This window comes from Triticum urartu, chromosome 4 (assembly GCF_003073215.2).
Source record: "Triticum urartu cultivar G1812 chromosome 4, Tu2.1, whole genome shotgun sequence".
NCBI lineage: Eukaryota > Viridiplantae > Streptophyta > Magnoliopsida > Poales > Poaceae > Triticum > Triticum urartu.
In genome coordinates, this window is record NC_053025.1 from 593,865,829 (window position 1) to 593,891,418 (window position 25,590).

The following is a 25,590-nucleotide window of genomic DNA, read 5'->3' on the forward strand; positions in this document are numbered from 1 at the left end:
AGATCAATCTATGGAGTAATCTAGCAACGAGGGGAAGGAGAGTGCATCTACATACCCTTTTAGATCGCTAAGCGGAAGCGTTCAAGTGAACGGGGTTGATGGAGTCGTACTCGTCGTGATCCAAATCACCAATGATCCTAGTGCCGAACGGACGGCACCTCCGCGTTCAACACACGTACAGCCCGATGACGTCTCCTACGTCTTGATCCAGCAAGGGGAGAAGGAGAGGTTGGGGAAGACTCCATCCAGCAGCAGCACGACGGCGTGGTGGTGGTGGAGGAGCGCGGGACTCCAGCAGGGCTTCGCCAAGCACTACGAGAGACGAGGAGGGAGAGGGGTAGGGCTGCGCCAACAGGGGAGGAACTTCATCTGTTGGGCTTCCCCTTTGCCTCCACTATATATAGGGGGAGAGGGAGGGCTGCGCCCCCACCAAGGGTTTCCTCCCTAGGGGTGGCGGCAGCCCTAGATCCCATCTAGCGTGGTGGACACAAGGGGGAGAGGGGGAGGCGCACCTGAGGTGGGCCTTAGGGCCCATCTGCCCTAGGGTTTGCCCCCCTCCCCTCTTGGAGGTGCCTTGGGCCTTGGTGGGAGGCGCCCCAGCCCACCTAGGGGCTGGTCCCTTCCCACTATTGGCCCATGTAGGCCTCCGGGGCTGGTGGCCCCACCTGGTGGACCCCCGGACCCCACCGGTGGTCCCGGTACACTACCGGTGATGCCCGGATCACTTCCGGTGGCCAAAACCATACTTCCTATATATTAATCTTTACTTCCGGACCATTCTGGAACTTCTCGTGACGTCCGGGATCTCATCCGGGACTCCGAACAACATTCAGTAACCGCGTACATACTTTCCCTATAACCCTAGCGTCATTGAACCTTAAGTATGTAGACCCTACGGGTTCGGGAGTCATGCAGACATGGCCGAGACAACTCTCCGGTCAATAACCAACAGTGGGATCTGGATACCCATGTTGGCTCCCACATGCTCCACGATGATCTCATCGGATGAACCACGATGTCAAGGATTTAATCAATCTCGTATACAATTCCCTTTGTCTAGCGGTACGATACTTGCCCGAGATTCGATCGTCGGTATCCCGATACCTTGTTCAATCTCGTTACCGGCAAGTCTCTTTACTTGTTCCGTAACACATCATCCCGTGATCAACTCCTTGGTCACATTGTGCACATTATGATGATGTCCTACCGAGTGGGCCCAGAGATACCTCTCCGTTTACACGGAGTGACAAATCCCAGTCTCGATTCGTGCCAACCCAACAGACACTTTCGGAGATACCTGTAGTGTACCTTTATAGCCACCCAGTTACGTTGTGACGTTTGGCACACCCAAAGCACTCCTACGGTATCTTGGAGTTGCACAATCTCATGGTCTAAGGAAATGATACTTGACATTAGAAAAGCTTTAGCAAACGAACTACATGATCTTGTGCTAGGCTTAGGATTGGGTCTTGTCCATCACATCATTCTCCTAATGATGTGATCCCGTTATCAACGACATCCAATGTCCATGGTCAGGAAACTGTAACCATCTATTGATCAACGAGCTAGTCAACTAGAGGCTTACTAGGGACATGGTGTTGTCTATGTATCCACACATGTATCTGAGTTTCCTATCAATACAATTCTAGCATGGATAATAAACGATTATCATGAACAATGAAATATAATAATAATAATAACTAATTTATTATTGCCTCTAGGGCATATTTCCAACACTGAGCGAGTGGGCGATGCCGCTTCAATGTAGACACGGTGACCAAGAAACCTACTCTAGTCTCTGCACCACATTGAAGCCAACTTCCCATCCTTTTGGGTAGTCGTCGCACATATTTAACTCGTGCTTTGGCACCGTACACATTGCACCCCTCTAAACTCCTATTCGCTCCCAGCCACCTCTCTACTTCCGACCCATGATCCACCATGCCCAAGTCGTGGTTCTCCGAGCCCGTAGGTGGTGCCAGCTCCAGATCTTGACGCCGCTACCGTTGATCCTCGGGGCTCTTGAGATCCACACTCACCGACTCCTTCGACAAGGAGATCGTCATCCCCTCTGGCGTTGAGGAGAACCAGGCGCCGCTGCAGAAACCGTGCCTCCTCTAGGAGGGCACGGTCAGGATGACGAGTTCTTGCGGCAGACTCAACTGCTGACGGAGGGTCGCCCCGGACCATGGTCCGACGTCGCCACCAACACACGTGAAGAAGGAGCCGGTGGCACCTCCTCTCCAATGTGTGAAGGCAGAGCTGCAATCCTATTGCCCCGCAACAACATCGTCCAAATCGGACACCGCGAAGGACAAGTCGTCATCGCCATGACATAGCTTCATCAGCCAGCAATCGTGAAGGTGCGCGACCACCTCCTCGACTACCTCGGTGGTCATGGCGGCGGCTCCTCGTCATCATGGGCCATCGTGTTGGCCGATGATAGGGCGACAAGACATGAGTTGTGCTCTGCTCCACATTTGCCAAATCAGAGGCCCTGGACTAGGTCTGCGAGGGCCCCGACCTTGCGGAGGCCTGGGCTCATGACCGTTCGCTCACAATCGGAGAGATGGCCACACGGTGGCGCCGGCAGGGGCAAGGACGCAGCCAGGGAACCACGGCCAAGGTCGGCATTGGCTGCAGCGGCCCTTCGCACGGTGCAGGAGGAAACGGAGAAGCTCCTTCGTGAGGGCCACACAGCAGCCGGGCAGGGCTGCCACTCCCCCGTGCCTCTCCGCCACTGGAAGGACTACTCTAACAACGACGGCGGCGACACGGATAGCGATGGCAATGCAGTCGGCCAGGACGGGCAAATAGCTCCCATGCGACGTCGTTGGTGTGAACTGTCTCTCATGCGACGTCGTTGGCTGTAATAGCTCTCATGCGACATCTGCGTTGGAAAAAATAGCTCCCATGCGACACTGCTGCCTAATCCAAAGACACATGTTTAAAACTCGAATCAGGTGAGCGGGACCCACAGCATGGGACCCACTAACTTATCCAACTCAGCATTGGTCAGGTGAGCAGGACCCACTACGTGGGACCCACTAAATTATCCAGGTCAGCATTGCTACAAGAGGACACCGAGCCGTGCAGCACCCGAGCCCATCCTCCCCCCCCCTCCCCCCTCCCCGACTGTTGTTGTTCTTCTTCTCCGGCGACGACACGCAACAACGCCGTTCCGGGCCGCGGCCTAGCAATGTCGAGCTCCGCTTCAGCCTCCCGCCGCTCAGGGCCGCGCTATGGCGCAGTGCCCATGACAAGGTGCCCTACATGCCCATGTATCGCACCCCTGAAGCGGCTAGTCACAACGACCGACAAGAATGGCAACCTTGGGCGGGAATTCATGAAATGCGAGAGCAAACCAGAGCAGGGAAAGGTGAGATTTTACTTCTCAATATGCCAATTTTGGTTTTTGTCTCCTAATTTCATATTTGCCCAATTTTTCCCCATTTTTCATCGGATTTGGGATTTAGGGTTCATCTTTCCAATTTCAGAAATTGAAGCAATGCACCCATTTTGAGTGGCTAGATGAGTGCATAGAGCGGATTCAACTGGAGGGTGCATCAGGGGAGCTCGATTTACCGTTGGAGGCAGAGAAGTTGGCAAGTTTGGACCGGGCGCGTCTGGATCTGGGGCCCCTGGATCTGCCCATTCCATTGGGGCTACTGTGGGGGATGCAGTAGTGACGGCAGAGCTGAAGAAGCTGAACAAGCAGATGAAGAAACTCATCGAATTGCAGAAGCAGGGCAATTTGATGGGGCTGATGGCCGGACTTTTTTATGTTTGTTTAATTGCTCTCGCATTTGTTTATGTGATGATAATTAGTCGTAAGTGAATAGATTGGGCATCATTTGTAATCGTAATGATATGTATATTTGAATAAAAAGTGTTGTGATGTACGAATTCAGCATGTCCTCTCCACTCTGTTTCGGCCCCGTATTTTTAGTTCTTCAGTTCGTCATCAGTTTCAGTTTTAGTGGTAGAGGGAGAAAAGGAAAAAAAGGTTCGTCCACAGCCCGTTGCCCAAAAAGGCCAGGCCCATATAGAACATAAAGTGTAGCTAATGCAAAAAAAAGTGCACATGGTCATTGACATCGATATATCTTCTCGACTTTAGGTTATTTCACAAATTTTAAGTTTCCTGCAGTCACCTTTTTTGAGATAACTCATCTGATAATTATTTGAGCTATTTTTATGCATAAGCTATCGTGTCCGATGGTAGGGTCCCGTGTTGTTTCGGCTAAAACAAAAGGTTGGTTCTAGTTAGCAGTCCAACTTGCAGTCTTTGTGAACCAAAAAAGTTGCAATTGTTTGGTTCTAGTTTATTTCAACCAAGCACCATTTTTTAATATTTTTGTGACTTGTGCTATGGTGTTTTCAAAGTTTTTACTCGTGTGTTTCAACCGAAAAAGGTTGTGCCCCTCTCAAAAAAAGAATACATCTAGTGTGCCCCTAGTAGCATCTCCTTACAACATAGAGGGGCATCCCTTACAACATATAGTGCATAAAACATAAAAGGAAGATAATTAACTAGACATGTGCTAACAACAACTTATATGATTGGATCATGTTTTAGTGCATTTTTTAGTACACATGGCCACATAAATAAAATGCAATGGAGAAACTTTAGGACCGAAAAAACATATAGATAGATAGAGGGGCATCGGGTACCCTAGTAGCATAGATAGATAGAACATATAGAGGGGCATCCCCCCACTACATATAGTTTATAAAACATGAAAGTAAAATAATTAAAACTAGATACATAGAAGACACGGGCACACATGCCCGAACCAACACAAACACAAACTAGATAGATAGAAGACTCAAACTTGAACAGCCCCTTGAACAACTCCTTGGCCCCTCCTCCTTGCCACTCCTTGGCCCCTCCTCCTTGGGCCCCTCACTCGTCGTTCTCCGGCATCTGGTAGGGGAGGGTGTGCATGCCGTTGGGGTGAGGGAAGATGTGGTGGAAGTTGGTGAAGATTTTGTAGGTCGTGAACGCGATAAACTCGCATCCACACCAGAACACCTCCCCGAGGAGGTGGTGAGCGTCGTAGGGGTTGGTGAAGGTGACGTAGAGGCCGATGATGAGTCCGTTGGCGTTGCCATCATACTGCTCGTGGAGGTGGAACATGGGCGGAGTGCCCGGAGGGAGGTGGCGGTAGCCGGCTTGGAGGAAGAAGCGAGCCAACTCTCTAGGGCCCCTCCACCTAGAGATGGCCCACACCCTCAGGCTATTCTCGATGACGACTCCGGCCGGGTACTGCCTCTCCGGCACGGTGCGAGGGCGATGGTAGGTAGGGCCGTTGACTGCATGGTGGCTCGAGTGGTGGATTTGGCTCGAAAAGAAGAAGGGGAGGAGGCTTGAGAGATGAGTGTGAGAGGATGAGGAAATGGTGCCCTTTTATAGCCGCGCTGCAGCCGTGGTCAATGTGTACACGGTGCCTTCTCGATCGTTTTCTCTTCTCCGTTCGCACTGGCATAAGTAATTGCGGGCATTAATTCAAAAAACGGCGGGCAGAGCATCCAAAGAGGCCGCGTGGAAACAGGCCCGTTCATCCGCGCGTGACACTGGAAAAGGAGTTGTACCACCGACGCGTCTGTCTCGTTCAAACATGCATTTGTTAAAATAGCTTAGATGCGACGTACCTATACGCTGCGCCCTTGTCGTGCTTTACTGCGTCGATGCATGCATGCAAGCCCGCATGCAAATGGCTAGGCGTTCACGAGCAAAGAATAGCTAGGCTGCGACGTTGCATGGCATGCATGGGACAGGGATGGCCCACATGTCATTGACCCTCTCGCATGCAGCCCATCCCCCCCTCTCGACAGCCGTGCGCACGCATGCCAGGCTCTGTCGGGCCCGATCCGCTCGGCCCAACGGTCACTTAGATGCTCCCCCGCTCAACGTTATCTGTTCGTCAGAGAGAAAAAACGGTGGCCAATCAGATTGGAGCCCACGGATCGCCCCCGCGGAATCCTTCTAGAAGGCCTATCTGACGGCCGCAGTTTGGCGTTAGGGTTAGATCGACGGTGGACGTTTGGCGCTAGGGTTACAGGGTTTTGAGGCAGTCAACGGGGTTTTGAAAGGTTTGACCGAACATTCAAATGTGTATAACTAATTCAAAAAAATATAAAAAATGAAAAACCTGCGCATATAGCCTTTTTATGTTACATAGTTATGATATAAAATGATAAACTTGATCTAATGATCTTTGCATGAAAAAACCTTCACAAACTGGACTATCTCGACTGAGGTTGCATAGAGTTCAAAGGAGTGAGAAGAGGGTTTGAGGTTTTGAAAATACAAAAAAATCAAAAACATCACCTTAGCTTCATTTTAGAGTGACTAAGGAGGATCTGAAGTTATTTTTGCATTTAAAATTTTTAAACTTGTTTTATTGCTGACTTTGTATTAAAGGGTGTTTTTTCAAAAATAAATTAAATAATATGAATACTTATTCAAAAAAAGGTGAGACTTCGTATTGATCCTATATAGGTATAATATAAGCTAAGAAAATCTTTTTTGGGTGATTTTGAGAAGGTCGAAAAAAACTTGCTTAGAAATGGGGCCGTTTTCCCTTACTTTGGAGCCTGTTTGGACAACATTTTCAGTGACTATGAGTTGGACTTCACAAAAAGGGTTGGATTTATGAACTAAAGTGCATAGTAGTACAGAAAACGATGCAACATCACATAACAAACAAATGAACTCAAAAAATATTGGAGATAGGTTCAAATTTGAATGTCGGTTCAAATTTGTTTATTTCAAGTCAAATCAACATCATAGCACATAAGTTTTCACATGAAAGAACATAAGTTTTCACATGAAATGACAACAAACTTAAGTTTTCACATCAAATTTGAATGATTTCGACTCGATTTCTTCTGCTTTTTTCCACCGTTTGGTTCCACGGCGCATAGTTTCTTGATGTTGATGCTCTTGCTTTTTGGCCCCTTGCAAACTCCACTAGCCCCCCTCAACTTTTGCACCTGATCATGTCCCACTTCTTCAGTTTGCACTTCTGCAGATTGAGTAGATGGCACACATTGTTCAACTACTTCAGTTTGCAACTCAACACTTGGCAGCACAACCTCCAAACATGGCAACACAGTTGTCAAAGCAGATTCGCATGGCAGCACAACAGTTGCTTCATCTGCAACAGTTTCAGATTGCCCTAGAGTCTGCAAAACAGATTCAATATGCATCACATCGTCCAAAACAGAAACACTTAGCTCATGTTCAGCAGTAACAGTTTCAGTTAGCTCCATGTCTTTGTCACCAAACATTATCTGCTTAGTGCTCTTCCGTCTATAGCCATTGAGTCTTGCTTTTTTCACTGGCCAGCATTGTTCAACAATAAGAGGTGGGGCTTTTTCTGCATGCTTCCTCCTAAAAAATAAAGCATTTGACTTGGTTAGATACTAGAACAAGTAGCAAAATCAAAAACTTGCAAAAACAGTAACATAAACATACTTTGGTCTCTGAGGAGTGTAGATGCACTTGGATGAACCAATTCTGTGCCCAAGTACCTCACACAACTTGCACCTATTTTTGTTACCTTTTTGAGCCCTTTTGGGCTTATCATTCTTTTCCTTTTCCTTTTTCCCCTTCTTACTACAACCACCTTTCTCAAACCAAGCTTTGAATCTGCTCTGTTTAGGCCTCCCAGCCTTTCTTCTAGTGACAGGGGGACACAATGTAAATTCTATTTCCACCTCAGGCCACTGAGATTGGTCAGTCAGTGCAGGAATTGGACTTGCATATGCAGCTTTGAATTTTTGTACTGAATAACACTCATGCAAATATGGGTGCATATTTAACCTGGGTTTAGATGCCAAAAAAAGTATGGAATGCTCACATGGTTTTCCAGTGTGTTGCCACTCTTGGCAAGTGCACTCATGCAACTCAGTATTTACCACATGCCTCTTGCCACTCTTTGTATCTCTAACTTCAGCACCCCACAAGGAAGATTTCTCAACAGATAGATGTGAAAGATTTCTACTCCTGTTGACCACCTGTTGTACCACTGCTGGAAGCTTGTTCCCTTCCAAAATATTAGCAATTTTTCCTCTCAACTCCCACAAACGCATGATCATGATCCTTATTTGGTCCACCATGTCATGCACAGGCAAGTCTTTCAAATCCTTCACTTTGTTGTTAAAACTTTCTGCCAAGTTGTTGTTGATATGATCACATTTATGGCAGTATTAAAACCTGATCTATACCACAACAGAGAATGGTGGGTGTTCAACCATGAAGCAAATTCATTATCACTACATGATGCCAATATCTTACCAAGGTGATAGGAATGTGTCTGTCTAGTGTAGGATCTTGCTGCTAGCCACATGCGCCCAAATTCATCTCCTCTGAATTTTTTTATCAGATTCATCCACATATGTCCAAAGCACTCCCTCTGCTCAGCATGGGGGAAAACATTTTTACTACATTTTCCAACCCTTTACATGCATCTGTGTGGATGGCCAAAGGAGAAACTGGCCCTATGCATCTTTTCAGTTGCATCATGAACCATATCCATGATGCCTCTGTCTCTGATTGAAACATTCCTATTGCAATTGGGAACATCCAGTTGTGTCCATCTAGAGCATTGCATGCAGCCAACTGACCATTCCACTTTCCAGTCAAAAATGATGAGTCTATGCTCAAATATGGACGACAACCTGCTTTGAATCCATCTATGCAAGGCTTCAAACACATAAAAAAATTGTTGAATAAAACCTTGCCATCCTCTATTACCTCTGTATCTATCTCCACCACACTCCCAGGTGACCTCTTCTCCACCTCTGCTTTAAAACTATACAATATCCTAAATGTATTTGCCCAGTCACCATACAATGATTTCATGGCCCTTTGTTTTGCTTTCCACACTGTGGTATATTGCAGCTGGATGGGGTACAGCTTCTCCAAGTCAACTTTAAGCCTCTTTGCAGTAGTGTTTGGAGTCTTGGCTAAAATAGGAGTAATCTTCTCTGTAACCCAAAGCTGTGATGTCATCTTTGAAACTCTCTGTGAAGTGGTCATACATGTATGCTGGTGTGGTATTTGATTTACCCTTACTGTACTTCCATCAGGTTGTAGTCTGGCAGACAAGTACCATTTACAAGGATTGCCACCACCATCATAACCTTTGCACCGAGCATAAAATTTCTTTCGATCAGTCCACATAGTCTTGGCATCAAACTCTTTTTTCACTGCATAGGTCCTGAAAGACATCCTAAACTCCTTCATGCTTGGCCACAACTTTCCCACCTCAATAACTGGGTTCTCTTTGTCATACAAACAAACCAGCTCATTATCATCTGCATCATCCACATCATTTGCAGCCTCTCTCACCAGCTGTTCTTCATCCTCATTTGCATTTCTAGGGCCTGTGTTACCTTCAGCAGGCAAAGAACTGTCATCCTTCTCCTTATCTTTGTCATCAACTTGAATGCCAAACATTTCGGCCATATCAATGTCAGATATTGGTGTAATGACCAAATCTGTTTTTTCATTCAACTCTACTACATTCCAGTCAACAACAATCTTCCTAGCACCATGGGTTCCCTCCTCTCCATCTGCATCCATCCCTGTATCTTCAGCTACTACAGTCGGTTCAGTCAACAATGCCAACATCTTCTTTTGTGAAACCCACTCATCATCTTCCATCTGTGCAGCCCTCTTTGATTGCACATAACCAACTCTGGAATGAGTTTGCAGATCAATTAGCTCTGCATAAAATGTTACTTGTTTGCTTGCCCACCCTTCTTGCTGATCAATTTCAGCAACCATGGATTCTCCATCTTCAATTCTCACATATTCACCATTATAGTTATCGAAATGTTGCAGAGATACCTCTTGTTCTGGACCCCAAACAATACTCTCCCCAATTCTCTCCACCAAATTGCCCACGGCCTTCTCCTTCATGCTCTCCAATTCCTGGGGATCAACATCTGCAAATTCGACATCCAACCTCACGGTGGTATCTCTATCAATGTCTTGGACACTGCCATCACTGAGCTTGGCTTTACAGGGAAAAAATTCCACTATAATTGCGAATGTGGTGGTAGAACCTGAACCTCCCCTGTTTTGTCAATGGCAGGCAGCGGCGGCAGTCACTACCAAATCGAGTTCGATTCTAAATCGCCAAGAAAAGAGGGTGGCGTTACCGATTTGAAGCACTGTCTCCTCGCTCCATCTCATCCAGCCCTCGCTCCATCTCCTATCCAATCGAGATTCTAAAACGCCAAGAAACAGGGGCAGCATGAGGCCACAGATTTATCCAAAATTCAGTGGAATGGGAGTAGTGTTTGGAAAATACTCACTCGCAATAGCCGCTGCAGAGATAGGCGCTCCACCACCGGGCCGCGGAGAAGAAACAACCCCCAGATCCAATGGAGCCCGATTCTAAATCGCCAAGAAACAGAGGGCAGCATGAGGCCACAGATCCCCCAAAATTCTGGGGAGTGGGACTAGGGTTTCGGGCTCACCTCGCAATAGCTCTGCCGCTGCCGAAAAATGCGCTCCACCATCGTGGAGAAGAAACCGCTGCCGGAGAAGATGCTTACGGCGGCGCCGCTCGCCCAGTCCAGCACGGGCGAGTCGAGCAGGTCACACAGTCCCAGGTCGAGTCGTGGACGGTTGACTCTTGTCTACGTGGCCATAGGTGGACCCCACCAGTCAGAGCACATAACCCCTAGTGTCCTAACCAAACCTCAGCCTAACTAACAGCCAACTAGCCACGTAAATGGTGTGTCGCATGGGAGCTATTTTTTCCAATGCAGATGTCGCATGAGAGCTATTACAGCCAACGACGTCGCATGAGAGACAGTTCACACCAACGACGTCGCATGGGAGCTATTTGCCCGGCCAGGACAGCCACGCGTACGAGCTCACTATTCGCTAAAAGTTAGTCTAGGTTTTTTAGTTTTTAGTTAAACATATGAAATATCATCTGTGTTTTGTAAATTATGTCTGAACTACAATGAATTTGGTCATGTTTGATGACATTCGCTCGGTATGTTCAATTTTTTTTTGGAATGGATGCGGGCACGGTTGGATGGTCAGCTCTCACGTCACTATCCACGGACAAATAGTGTCTCCATTTTGGGAGGGCAGCGTTGGAGATGCCATTATGTGCATGCCATGTCGATCCGTGCGCTCGCTGGAAGAAACAACACAAGGATTTTCTTTAGGGGAACAAGTCCAATATACAAGTTCGAAAGATGTTTCCGATCTTCTGGCCGTGGTGAATCAATAATATTTTGTCACTCCCTCCACTCCCTTTTAAAAGGCCACAAACTCAGATTACAGGTACTAAGGTAAAATTTAATAACTATTTTGCAAGCTAACTTTTCTTTTAGTTAACTGCGATCATTAATACGCCCATATGCATGCAAGGAAGGAATGGGAAGAAAGTAGCTAATTAAGTGTCATTACGACTACATGCATGCAAGTATTAAACAAGTTGCTAGTATAGAAAACATCATTAATCTTTGCCTCGATTACTGTTGGTGGCCTTATATAGATGCAAAATGTATTTTTGATAGTGGTCTTGTGTAAGAAAACGGAGGGAGTATAACATTGGAGTTAATTGCACCATTTGCCTAGACTGAGCAATGGGGACAAATTCATGTATAAATGGTGCAATTAACTCAATTTCTGAGTCCAAATTCTGTTGCTGAGTTTGCAAAATGGGTTTTAAATGTTATTTCATCACAAACGGCTCACTTCGTTTGGGGTAACTTGGGTGACATGCACAAATATCACTTGGCTCATTGGGGCCTTGTGGCCGTGAAGAAGGTTTTTGGAGGTTTAGATGTCCCTAATATGAAGGATTTTAGTTTTGCTTTGTTGGCTTCTACTTGCTTTCTTGTAAGAGTGGTTGGATAATCCTCAAGTATAAGGGTGAACTTATCTAGTAATATGCATTTCCCATGATTTGAGAACCAAGGTTTATCAAACCAGAAGAATTTTTTCCAGCAAACAAAGTCACTGGTACCTGCACACAAAACACAAAAAGTTTGTCCCCAACACATCAAGAAGGTTGTATAGCTTCTTGTCTTGCTACTTACAAGAATAAATTGCATGGTATGGTAAGAATTGATAGATAGATAAATTAAAGAAACGGTACAGAGAAGTATAATTTTTTTGATAGAGTTTTCAAAAATGGAGAATAGACCCAACGGGGCATAGGTTCACTAGTGGCATCTCTCATTAGCATACCTTGTAGTGTGGTGAACAAATTACAGTTGGGCAACGATTAAACTGCAATCTTTACATTTATGACTATGGTCATTCATTGTAATCTCATATAGGCATTACGTTCGTGATATATAGACCGTTATCCAACTACATATACAACTAATACTCCACCTCAAGACCGCTATATAGCATATATCTCGAAGTATTAAGTTCATGATACACAGAGCATTGGAATAAGTAAGATGACATAATTTAGACAATAAAGTATCAAGCAATATGACAAGAAACCATTGTTTATCCTTGGTGGCAACAATATAATTCAATATAATATGTGTCTTGTCCCTTTCTGTCACTGGGATATAGTTCATGGCAAGATTAGAACCCACTACTATGCATCACTCCCTCGAAGAAATACCCATCAAACTTGGCCAAAGAAGATAGATAGGTCGGAGAGCATACAAAGCTATTCAATTATACAGCAAAAAAACTTCAAAAGATTCAACTAATTTCAATGAACAATCTGATCATAAAGTGCCCAGTTAGGTGTCTTGTGGGGTGTCGTCTTCTGGCGTGTTATATGTAGTGTGGTGCTTTAGTCTAGCTATAGCCGATGTTTACGTTTCAACCAGCATTCCTGGATAAATCAAGCAACCTTTTTTTTCTTTTTTCCTTTTTTGGCACTCGCCTTATATAGTGCATTCCTCCTCCAGAGTGTTACTTATAATACCCCTTTCTAGTCTAAGGATTTGGCAGCTCTCCTACCAACACTAGTTCAATGCTCGTGCATTGCCACGGGCCATAAATGGATCTATCACGAGCCCCTTGACTTTAGCTCCTCGGTCATTGCATTATTGCTTCGCTATGTTGTCACCCTGATCCAAATCTACCTCGTGCTTTCTCCTAGTCTTCCAAACTGCCATAGTCCGTCCCATCATCCCTAACTTATGGATTGACAAATGAATATATCACAAGTTTCTTGGCTTTAACTCTACATTGCCACCCAACTCCAAATTTGCATATGTTTTCTCAAGTAAACCAAATTGCCATAGGCATTCCAATTAATCACTAACTTCGAATGTCTTCCAACATTCGCCATCTACTCCATTCTCAAAGTTCTGACAAATTCACCAATTTCCCCAAACAATTTTGCAATGATATACATAAAAAATCACAAAGTTCCCTCATTTGATTAGCAGTGCATGAGTGATAGTTCCTATCACACGAACCCTCCTAAGCCAGGATTAAAATCACATATACAAATAAAAATTGCCCAATAGTTTCTATTAACCTAATAACTTTTTCTTCTATCACTAATCCTCTAACATAGCCAAATATCACTAATCTTCCTGAGGTTGCATCAGCTCACGGCCTCAGACAAGGTTTTCTCATGAAGCGTTGTCACCTCATTGTTGGCCACCACCTCCGAGGGCAGGTTTTGCTAGTCGAAGCTCGTACAATGTTTGACTCCTCCTTTGATTTCTTGGAAAATGAAATATAGATTAATAATTTGATAGACTAATACCTTCAAGAATATAAGGTGAATCCAGATTACTTGGCCAAACAATAGAGAAGCAATATACTCTGGTAGAGAAAACCGTGAATATGTACCCAATACATAATCTAATGTGCATTTCATGCTTTTCAATATCTACAAGAGGGTTGAACGCAAGAACCCCAAAGTACCATCATGGATCTTCTTCCTGCCACCATATCAATGTGTCAATACAACATTGCTGCAGATGCACACACTGAAAACAGTATGAAATTAGTTATACATCCAATAGTTTGACAAAATGATGCATTCCTTCTGTCGACAGCATGCTTCCAAGCCCATACCAACTGAAAACACAAAAAATATAAGCAAGCAACAACTATTTTAAAACATGCATTGCCATTGCTAACTTTGTGTTTACTGGGTATTCGTCCGATTCTAGCATCTACCAATGACAAGGAGTTATAGCCTTAACACTTTCTTGCTTGAAGTAAGATCATCTATAGCTTGGACTGGAAACAAGCATATTGTGCAAATGAACCCCTCATGTAATTGCCACAGCAACATTCAAGATATAATGATTCTCTCAAAAACATTTGCCTTGGATCTGCACTTTGGTGGAGCAAATTTGGTTCACCACATGCACTATATGTTGTTCTGGAAACCAGCTAATAAAATACAAGCAGGTCTGGACAAAATAACATCTTCCTATAAAGCAGGGTTTTACACATATACTCTACCATATAATCAATGAAACTGAGAGAACAATTACACAATAATCGAAAACCTAAATCACTTATCTCGTCATATGCAGTTGAATTTCCAAAACCATAAATAAAACCAACTCCGCATTGAGCATCAGCTCCAAATCCCATTTGTAAACCTGGGAATTAAGCTCCAATCCATGCACCTATTCAACAATATAAGATTTACAGAGTTGCAGAATTTATAAAGGAGGGGAAAATGTACATGATGCAGAAAAATACAGTCCAATATAGTGCAGATGACATCAGACGTCCAGGTGAATTTCTAAAGGCCTTATCTTACTGCTTGAATTTGAAAAACATTGTCATTAGAGGAATGCAGATTAGCAATGCCTGGATTAGAGCAATCTGGTAGCACACAGGAGAAGTAAAGGAGGCCAAAAAAAGATTTAGGTACGTAGCAAGATTGCGCCCAAATCAATTCCTGAAATATTATAGGTTTTACTTCAAAGACCATGCAAATGTCTTCAACCACCGCCCCTTTGATGGAAAAACAACCAAAAGAATAGACCCAAACATCACATAGAAACAAACACTTACCAAATCTAAAAAATCTAAAGAGCAGGCTTAAACAAGAGGATGGACTATTGTTTGAACGGTACCTCATCCCAAAGCTACTTACCAAATCTAAAAGATCAAAATGTAATATCTTTTATCATCTGCGGTACTATTGTTTGAACGGTACCTCATCCCAAAGCCAACCTCCAGTCCAAAGAATAGCATGTGAAAGTCTAGAAAGCAATATTATATCACGACCGCAAACAATAGCTTCTTCAGCTGAGGGTCAGCATTGGCCGCCGTGTGGTTTAGAGCATCTCCACCTGTTCGGCCCCCCAAGGATGTTTTTCGGGCAAAAATAGCGCCTCTTGTGGCGTCGCCGGCAAAAATTTCGGCTTTGGGGGGGGGGGGGGGGGGGGGGGGGGGTCGGCGACCACAACGGCATCGGCCAAAAACTAATTTAACAAACTCCTCGGCATGAACAACTAGACTAGGTTTTTTAATCTATGTAAATTCGCCTAAAATATGAATGAAATCGCCTATATTTCATCCAAATCAACCAAATTTCGTCGACTTTGGGTTTTAAAAATATTTTTTGGCCGATGTCGTTGTGGTCGTCACTGGGAACCCCCCCCCCCCCCCCCCCCCCCCAAGCCGAAATTTTCGCCGGCGATGCCCAAGAGGCACTATTTTCACCCAAAAAAACGCCCCAAATCACCCTGCGATGGTCCCATCGACAACGGCGAACCAGGCGACGGCGCCCTCGGGAATCGCGACGCGCCAATGTCGGTGGCCAGCTCGGAGCCCACGTCATGGTAGAGCAGCGCCGCCGGTTACGTGGGCACGATGTCTTTGCGGATGTGACAGAACGCAGAGGCCGGCGGCTGTTGTGGCGTTAGTAAGCTATTCTTGGCGATGTCGAACGCATTCAGCGCTGGCCCGAGACTATGCCCCGTCGTCGTGACGCTCACCTCCTAGTCTTGTATATGTCCACCAAGCACCTTAGCCCGCGCCTGACATCCATGGTTGCACGAGCATGCAGCTGCAAGTGAGCTCAACATTGAACCGTGTACCATGTACCTGACAGTGCCATCATATTCACAAGATTTCCTGGACTCTGGCGTTGTCCGGGTCAAGAAAAGTGTCTCAGTGGTGCTTGGGGTTTCCGTTGTGGTCCTTTCTGCAAAGTTCCCAGGACAGCACACCTCTCCCGTTGTTCATAGCTAGTCGACGTGAGTGTCAGGTAATGTAACCACACCTCAAAAAAGAGAAGAAAAAGATTAGCGATGCATCAACCATCGGGACTCCGTGCCTCTTGGAGAGGGCCAACAGCAGCATATGTAGATAACCTGGCAGTCAGATCGCCCATAATAAACAACGATAAATACGACACATTGTAGCATTGTACATTCAGACACGCATGGGCGGGGGCTAAATTAGCTAACGGCGGCGTGCTCGCCTCGAGGCGAGCACGCGTTTATTCGAGCAATAGGTTGTGGGCGAGTATGTGTGCATGTACAAGTGACCGGCCACGGACGGCGGTGGTCGATCTACAGCCTCAGTATGGCCGCGCCGCTCGACGGCTTCGACGCGAACACATACAGGCCAAGGTCGCTCTGCTTGATCACTCCCCTGTCGATCCTTGATTTGTAGTACTTCTCCTGCAAAGAGAGGGAAAACAATCCGTTTTTAGTTGCCAACGACTGATACTCTTATTCTTTACCGCCGTCCCCTTGTTACAGGTTGAGGGTCGGTTAAAAGGGAAAGCATTGTGCATTCGCTGCTAGTTTGGATGATGTCGCTGGTTCTAGGTGAGCTGAGGGTTCCCGCGTATACCTTCAAATTGAGGATGAACTGTGGGACGATGCCCTCCTTGACTAGGGCGACTGCGCAGCCGCCCCACCCGGCTCCTGTGAGCCGCGCTCCGAGTGCCCCATTGTCCCGGCACACTTTTACAAGCTCTTCCAACTCGGGACAGCTAATGCAGAGGAATACATCAGTATGCTCATTAATTAATTGTTAAAAAAAAGTTGTTTCATAACACATGAGTGTTTGGATTTTAATAAATGACAGAGTACACCAAACACATACCTGCATTCATATAGCACACTGCAGCTATGATGGCTATCGTTCATTAGATCACCGAGCTTCTTAAGCATACCTTCATCGCTGCAAGCAAGTAATGGTCAGCGCCGTATCACGGAGTTTAGAAGGAAAATGCTGAGTATAACAGGTCAAACAAACTTTATCCAGGTCATCTATGATGAGAGTATATGCAGAGAATAATACATGGTGACTGAAGTTGAGGTTAATCAACTCACCTGAGTTTGGATAATACAGTATCCCTAAACGCATACACCCGCCTTGCTTCAGAGTACACATGAGAGGCACGCTGAAATTACGCACATGTTCGGAAAGTAGACTCAATACTTAGCATCATACAATGAAGAAAAAATCTCAATCTTAAGTTACAGAAGGCTCAAGTTAAAGTAAACTAAAGTGTGCTAGACTCGTGAAGTGTGTGCATTATAGGTGGAAGTCAAAGACCAGTTGTGCTGACATGGAATGGCGCCAAAATAGAGTGTCAGGGGAGAGGGAAGTTTCTGAGTCTTCAAATTAGTTTGTTATAAACTAAGTAGAGTGCGATATGCATCTTCATGGATGCACGTAAGAAAAACAGAACAATGAAGTTGAATTCACCTGAAATAACTTGAAATGCTTTGCAGCTCTCAAAACATCCAAGGAAGTTTGAGAGCTCTGGAAGACAGTTGCTAGGCTTTGACCTGTAATTTTCTCTATTTCCTCCAACGTATATGGCTCCTCATGCAATAGCTTCTGCAGAGTTGCACGCTGATCAGAGAAGTGCAAAGTAAAAACAAAACATGAGAAATATTTACTGTTGCAAAAGCAGCACTTCTTTTCCCGGATAATATGTATAGCTAGGCATAATGAAATTCTTATCCTTAGTACCAAATACCAATGTTTATTTCTAAACAAGAAAAAGTATATGGCAGAGAGGCTCTGTTGCAACAAAAGCAGTTCTCGAAGCATACTTCAAAGATCCAAGTTTCACCATTAGGCAGCACTAATGGCAACCCAGGCAAGTGCTGACATCTCTAACTAGGAACGATTAAGATAACTTCAAGATCAGAGATGGTTTGCTCAGGCTTCCAGAAGGAACTTTTTAACAGCAAATCTCCAGCATTTGCCTCAGCCAATTTTGACAGAAATTAGATTCTGCTCGTATGTTAGAATTTAGAATTTTTTGCTTATATGTTAGCTGACATATAACTCCAAAAGGAAAATAGTTGCGACCACAAGGACATCAAGAACTTCACTGAAATTTTAATTAGCTGAACCACATATAGGTTGCTGTAAATTGGCAGGATAAGGTAAACACCCAAGGACACCAGGAATATGGGAATCATATCCAGTTTTTAGTTCGAGTATCACGCTATCATCACTTCATATGTTTGTCTGTATTCTTTTTGTGTTTCAAGTTCACGCAGCTAGGTGCGGCTAAAACAAAAGAAACTATGCAAAAATAATAATTTACTCCACTAGGTTTAGGGGATCGGCTAGGTGCGGCCACCTATATAGGAGGATAATTTTCCTCCACTACGTTTACTCGGCCGGATACTCCACTAACTTTTAGGGGATCGGTTAGAGTTGCCCTTAGCTGGTTACACTACTGATGCATGCTATCACCTTAACATATTGTAGCTATACTAGCATTTTATGAAAATTGTGAGTCACAGTTATCTATATTATGTCCCGACGTATACAAATGTATCTATCTGCCGCAAGCCTGCAACATAAGGATGAACAGAGAAAATTAAAGAAGCACACATTCTTTGTATGCAAAAGCACATCCTCCTTGGCCACATCCTAAATTTTAGTAAGGTTATGTACCTTCACAGCAACTCCAGGATCAGAAGAACCTTCTTTGCCAGCAAAGGAGACGCATAGTCCCTCAACATCAGAGAGGGTCGTAACAGATGTGACGGCTTTTTTTGTATCCATCCCTAGTTTGATGGCGAGAACAATCTGTAAAAATGCAAACAGAAAAATATTACCTTGATAGATAACAAATGAAGATGTATATCTCCAGTTTCTTTTCCACAGTTAACAACGAAAACTGAAAACAGCGAAACACATTCTCTAGATAAAACTACATATGTTGTTTCAGAATTGCTTGCGGGGATGCAGTGGCAACGCATTTGGGACCTTCCATATTTTTAAGACATTCAATTCAAAACAAGAAATGAAATATAGCTGTCTAGCAATAAGGTGCAATAGAATAAGTTGTGCAATCTTTTTTTTATATGTTAATTTTGAAAAGAAGAATCTCTTACCGCTGCCAAGCGACACTCTACAACGCGGTTGTTGTAGTTTGTAGCAGCTGTCTCTGCTTTCTTGGACTCTGCCAGACAGTGGGCAATCACAAATGTACCACCAGAAGGTAGTTGCACATCTGTTGCTTTAATTGGATTGAAATCTATCAACTCAGCAAATCCAGGTTTGGCCATGATAGATATAGCCTGGAAAAATATAGTGACATAAATTAACTCAAAAAAACAATATAACGTGGTCTAAAAGCATCTTAAACAGTGTGAGTAGTGCATGAAGTGACATATCAAGTTTTGCATCCTTTATTGAACACATATCTTCCTCCAATGAATAATATCGAGGGTGGGTCATATTGTTTTTAGCATGTAAGAATGATACACAAAAAGGATCTTGGAACACAAAGCTAAAATTTCTGATTCTGCAAAGAATAAGGCATAGCAAACATGGTAACCTGCTGCCAGGATTCCTCTATGGTGTCCCAGGTACAACATATTTACTGAATGTAAAAAATATTTACTGGAGGAAATCAGCTATACATACTATCCTGCCCGCAAGTTAGTTTCAAACAAGTCTTTTTATCTTACCACTACTTTGACTTCACTTAAATGACATGAATTAAGCAGAAAAATAAAATATGATTTGTCCATAAGCAGTATGGTGTCAATTACCTGATCCATGCCCCCTGACTGTGTCCCAATATGGCGCTCAGATTTACAAGTAAATTGGGCAACTTCTTTCTGCATGATTTGAATAGACAATCAGAAATACGAAACAATCATAGGAAGCTTGTTTGTGAACACAAAAAAAATTGGATACATGTTTTTGAAAACACCTAGTTACTGTTCCATATGAAATCATATCAATAACAGCAATACTGCAACAATTCAGCACCACCAAAATCATTTTTATCTCCACACTTTGTACTAGTCAAATACAAAAGTTATTATATTATTGTGAAAAGGGCATCACCACTACCTCAGCACGTGTATATGTTCTTTCATAAGATAAACATAACATATCCAGTTGACACAAAAAAAAAGATGCACTAGCTCAGGGTCAAATTTTGCAATTAGCACATCAAGTTTCCAGAACCTGACAAGTTGATCACTTATGCATCCTTATATTATACTCCCTCTATAAACTAACATAAGATCATTTAGATCACTATTTAGTGATCTAAATGCTCTTATATTAGTTTACAGAGGGATATGGTGATTTGGTTTATTGTGGCAATTATTCGAGAACAGTTCCTCCTTGAAGCCTCCAATCAAAAGCTTCATCCATGAAAGGTTCACCTTTGATTAATGGGTGCACAGCAATTACAGTAATGTTTGATTTGTGGTAAGGAATACCTTTGGGAAGTTTTTACCAAGAATTCCCATGATAGCAATTGTTGCCGAACAGACAAATGCTGCTGAGCTTGAAAGTCCAGATCCTAAATAAGAGCAACACAGAGACATTACAAACTTTGGTACACATGATATCATTCAAGGTGACCATAAAAAATTAAATTCCTCCATAATACCTTGAGGGACTGTGCCATCAACTACGACATCAAGAGCAACAGGTTCACCCATATCTATCCCTTTAGACCTAGCATATTCATACACTCCCTTGTATCTGCAGACAGAGGATTAAGCAGTCAAGCGAAAGAAATAAACAGAGCAATGACTTTACCAGTAAGTAGCTAAACATACCCACACATAAAGTAGTGGCCCCATTTGTGGTTCTTGATGTCAATTTCCTGCACAACAATTTTTTTAGCAATCAATGACCGAAACAAAGGTGACATGCAGAAAGAATCATATAAGTGAGGCTGATGACAGATAGCAACATGGACAAAAGCAAATCCTGTGCCACCGCAAGGCAAGTGATGGTGCTATGAGTATCTATCCCAAATGATTCCGAAAAGAACAGAAAAAGGGCACGCTTGTTTTGTTTTGATTCCTGAGCACGACAGACTTATTTTATTTATCGGCAATTGTTCTGAATCAACAAACTCCGGTTGCATTCGCTGCATCGGGCATCTATTTACTGCACACTTAGGATTGTTCTGCATTCCAATTTGAATGACCCATCCAAATTTGACCATGCCTCCAGTGTTGTGACCAAAATTGGTAGGGCAAAGTAATCGTTTCCAGCATCCCCTTGCCAGTGCTCGAGGTTTCTGGAGCTCCCGCGGCCCTCCATTGCACATCCGAGAGAGGGCAACAGCATATGTTGCACAAGCAGGAGGCCCAACACGCACTTTCAAAAAAAAAAAAAAAGGAGGCTCCACACGCTAGTGAGCCAACAGGGGTTAGGAATCACAAACACAAATTAGTGAGTTCACGGGCAGGGCACGGAACTGGTCCATGCCACGCATCACGGGCTTTCTGCTATCCAAAATATCATGATAATGCAACCGCCCGCCGCACCACAAGTTAGGAACGAGATTCGCGTGCCCTACCTCCCCAGCAGAACAAAGTAATTTTATTACGAAAATAAAAAATTCGGCGCACGGCTGGAATCCTGAACCGAAAACTCCGCTTTATCTGTTTTCGGCGGATTGGATAGCAACCCAACCCCTTCAATCACGGCGTTGCGTGAAGGGGAATATTCCGGAATCCGATCTCAGAGCAGAGCAGAGCATGGCGGAGCGGAGCAGAGGATTAACTTGTTATTAGTACCTTGTCGGGGTCGGCGGGGTAGACGCAGGTGGCGTACTTGTCGTCGACATTGGCGACGCGGACGAGGCCGCCGTCGGCCCTGCGGATGGCGACGATCATGTCCTGGCGGATGGCCATGGGCAGCACCGAGTAGCCCTCGTAGTCGATGTGCTCCCCGATGAGATTCACCCTCCCTGCACGAGCACGCGCCACGCATCAGTCAGCAAATCAGCCACTCCCAAATCGCCGGCACCGGGAAACCGACCAGCCAACGGACGCACCTGGGGAGCGGGCGAAGAGGGCGGGGCCGGCGGCGTAGAGGGCGCGGAAGCGGTCGGCGAGGCGGGCGAAGCGGAGGCGCGCCTCGTCGAGCGCCGACCCCGCGCCGTACACCGGCTCCAGCGACGCCAGCGCCGGGACCAGCTCCTCGCCGTCGACGGCGGCGTCGACGTCGCCGGCGGGAACCACCTTGGCCTCCTTGGTCGCCATCGCCGCTATCTCCCTCTGTCTCTCTCGGGTGGTTCGAGAAGGAAGAAGTTTGGACTCTCCCCTGCTCTGTCTGCGGTTTGACCCCCGAAGCAAGTTGCAACCGTGACAGGCGGCGATCTGCTCCGGGATAGCGGTTCGGGCCGCGTATATAGCGGCGTGGCGCCACGTGGGCGTAACGGACTTGTGGATGTGGATGGGTTTTATCCCATCCTTTTTCTTTTATCTTTTCTCTCCAGAGGTATCCATCCAAGGGGGGAGGAAAAGGAGAGGGGATGCTTATCCCGTTCCACGGGATTTTGTTTGCTGACTTGTCGCAGTTGGGTTGACACTTGACAACGACCGCGCAATCAGGTAGTAGCAGTATACGTGGAAGGTGCTTTCAAAAAAAAAAGTATACGTTGAAGGTGATTGTGATTGACCCAAAAAAGGGTTTTAATCCACATTTTTTTTCAACAAAGAGAATATATTAATATCAAGGAGGTACATCCACATGTGCTCTTTGGCAGCAATGACTAGTTTGATTGTGGTGGCTAAATTGTGTGTTCACAGGTTTTATTTACTCCTTTCGCTCACCAAAGTCACGGATTCTTCTTTAGCGTGGAGGCCTATGTATGTATTGTGGGCGCTTGATGTGTCATTCAGTGGCGAAGCTAGATAGAAACCAAAGTCACAGAATCACCATTTTATTTACTCTCTTCACTCACCAAAGTCACAAAAATCGGTGCGCGGCTGGAATCCTGCCTAATTGTGTGATCATTGATTTTATTTACTCCCTTCGCTCACCAAAGTCATAAAATCACCTTCTCTTAGAGGTGCCACACAGTGACGAAGCTAGATAGAAATCACTTGGGCGGAGGGGGTTGGTAAACGCAAAGGATGAAGAGTTGGAAGGCCAAAGGCTATTTTTTCCTAATCTAAGCCCTTCAGAAAAAATCTTCAGGGATCTCCCCAAGCCTTGGGAAGGAGGGAGAGAGAATTTGTGGCCGGCAGATGCAAGGCCACTTGCGCGTGCTTTTTCTGTTGGCTTCTGATTTTTAATCTTTCGTATATTTTAAACCAAAAAAATTTAAATCAAACTATATTTCCATTTATGTGTTTCTCGTGACGAGGGCTTACAGATGAGATCCGTTATGACGAGTTTTTGAAATTTTGTCAAGTTTCAACTTTTGAAACTTAGTACGAGGGACCGACAAAAGCACAAAGTTTTAGTACTAGTGGCCAACAAAACGTAATCTTAAAATTTCAATTCTGAAACTTGATACGAGCGACTGACAAAATCCTAAGTTTCAGATGCAATGTCATAAGTTTCAAAAATTAAAACATAAAACTATCTATTGTGCCCTTGTCCGGGATTGAGCTACTTTGTGGATCGCGTGGCAATCGAGGTGGCCGCGCAGGCCGCACCTGCGTGCCCCTATGAATTTTGAGGGAAAAGTATAATGTCATTCCTAAAAGAGGAAGTTATGATCCGACGAGAAGAGTTTTCCCTAGTTTTAACGCATAAAGGTCACGTTTTATGAAAGTTAGGCAGGGTTGTTCGACTCGTCACACAGGGCAGATAGTGAGACCAAATGCATTATCTTGGATTTATTTCAGGATTTTCGGTGATGCACGTAGGGTCCATATGTAACACATATGGATGAGTCACTCACGCGTGTATATATGAGCGCCTACATTAGTACCGTGTTTAAAAAATTGTTAATCAGTTTTGCTAAGTCTCAGTCGACTGCGACTTTGTTATGTCTCAGTATTTTTTCTGAAACAAGGCAAAAGACTTGCCATATCATTGATTAAGAAGAAGGTTTAGACATAAGTCGTAAAACGGCAGGAACAAAGGAGAGACTACTCTCGCGACATAAGCTTACTCAGGTGGCTCGCTCCAGCCAACGACCAAAGGCGGGCCTCCTCTTTGATCTTCGCGACAATGACAGTGGTCGGGGTGGCCGTGTTGCGGAAGACTCTCGCATTTCGCTCCTTCCAAATTTCCCACGAGACAAGCATCATAACGGAGGCAATGGCTTTATTGATGTGGCCTCCAGAGTTGATCGTCTTGAGCCACCAATCCTGGACAGAGATCTCCTGACGCCAAGCCGTCGTTGATTGGCCATGAATGCCAAGCCAAGCGATGATTTCGTTTCAAACTCAGGCACTATATCTGCACTGGAAGAGGATGTGAGGAGATGACTCCTGAACCTGCTTGCAAAGGGGGCAGAAGCCGCAATTCGGCCATCCCCGCCGTTGCAACCGATCGGCCGTCCACACACGATTTTGGATGATCAACCAAGAAAAAAAATTGTATTTCGGCGGAGCCCAAGTCTTCCATATCGTGGTAGAGGTCGGGCTGAGAACTTGTCCTGCAAACTGCGCCATGTAAGCAGTGGCCGCCGAATATTCATTGGTGGAGGTGAATTTCCAATGTATGGTGTCCTCTCTATCCAGGTTGAGGGTAACATCCTGAAGCATTCCCCAAAGGTTGGCGAACTCCTGGATATGGGCCAAAGAGAGGCCCTGAGAAGCGTCGATCTGACTGACCCAGAAGTGGTTATCCAGCGCTTTGTTGACCGAAGACGCCTTCCTCTTAGATATCTCAAAGATCTTGGGCGCGACGTCTTTTGGTCTGAGGCCATTAAGCCATGACGATTCCCAGAATTTTGCCTTTTTACCATCACTAATGGTCACACTCGTGAATGTCGCAAAGAGATCTCTGTCAGCATTGCTACAGGGTGTCTCCATTCCAGCCCAAGTTTTGGGGGGGTCAGCCCACTCGAACCAAAGCCAGCGGAGTCGAAGGGCGGTGGCAAAATTTTGGAGGTTTAGCACACCCAGGCCGCCGAAAATCTTGGGTTTGCAGACAAGGTTCCAGTTAACCTTACATTTGCCTCTAGACACCTTGTCGCAGCCTGCCCAAAGATAGGCACGTCTTAGGCTATCGATTTTCTTCCGCACCTCAACCGGGATATCAAGGGGGGTTAGATGATAGATTGCTATGGCCGTGAGAACCGCTTTTACCAAAATGATGCGTCCAGGGGCCGCCACGTGCATGGCCGACCAAGGTGGGAGCTTGCCCGCAATCTTGTCCTCGAGGTATTAGAAATGGATGCGTTTTAGCCTCGTGACCGACAGAGGAAGACCAAGGTA

The 25,590-nt window shown here is 45.1% G+C and overlaps 1 protein-coding gene across 2 annotated transcripts; it reads right to left on the minus strand.

Annotated features, from left to right (window-relative positions):
• Nucleotides 1-16,304: 16,304 nt before the first annotated feature.
• Nucleotides 16,305-22,575, minus strand: LOC125552979 (galactokinase). Of its 2 annotated transcripts, none has more exons than XM_048716703.1 (13): nt 22,245-22,575; nt 21,985-22,157; nt 21,013-21,059; nt 20,841-20,935; nt 20,668-20,750; nt 19,984-20,052; nt 19,321-19,506; nt 18,878-19,012; nt 17,666-17,815; nt 17,287-17,357; nt 17,057-17,134; nt 16,802-16,943; nt 16,305-16,626 (listed from the first exon to the last, which is right to left on the minus strand). In XM_048716703.1, exons 1-13 carry the CDS (start codon nt 22,450-22,452, stop codon nt 16,516-16,518), a joined length of 1,548 nt encoding a protein of 515 aa, XP_048572660.1. In that variant the 5' UTR covers nt 22,453-22,575; the 3' UTR covers nt 16,305-16,515. The 2 variants fall into 2 exon arrangements, with proteins under 2 accessions (XP_048572660.1, XP_048572661.1); XM_048716704.1 differs by having other exon boundaries at nt 17,666-17,800; nt 22,245-22,574.
• Nucleotides 22,576-25,590: the final 3,015 nt, after the last annotated feature.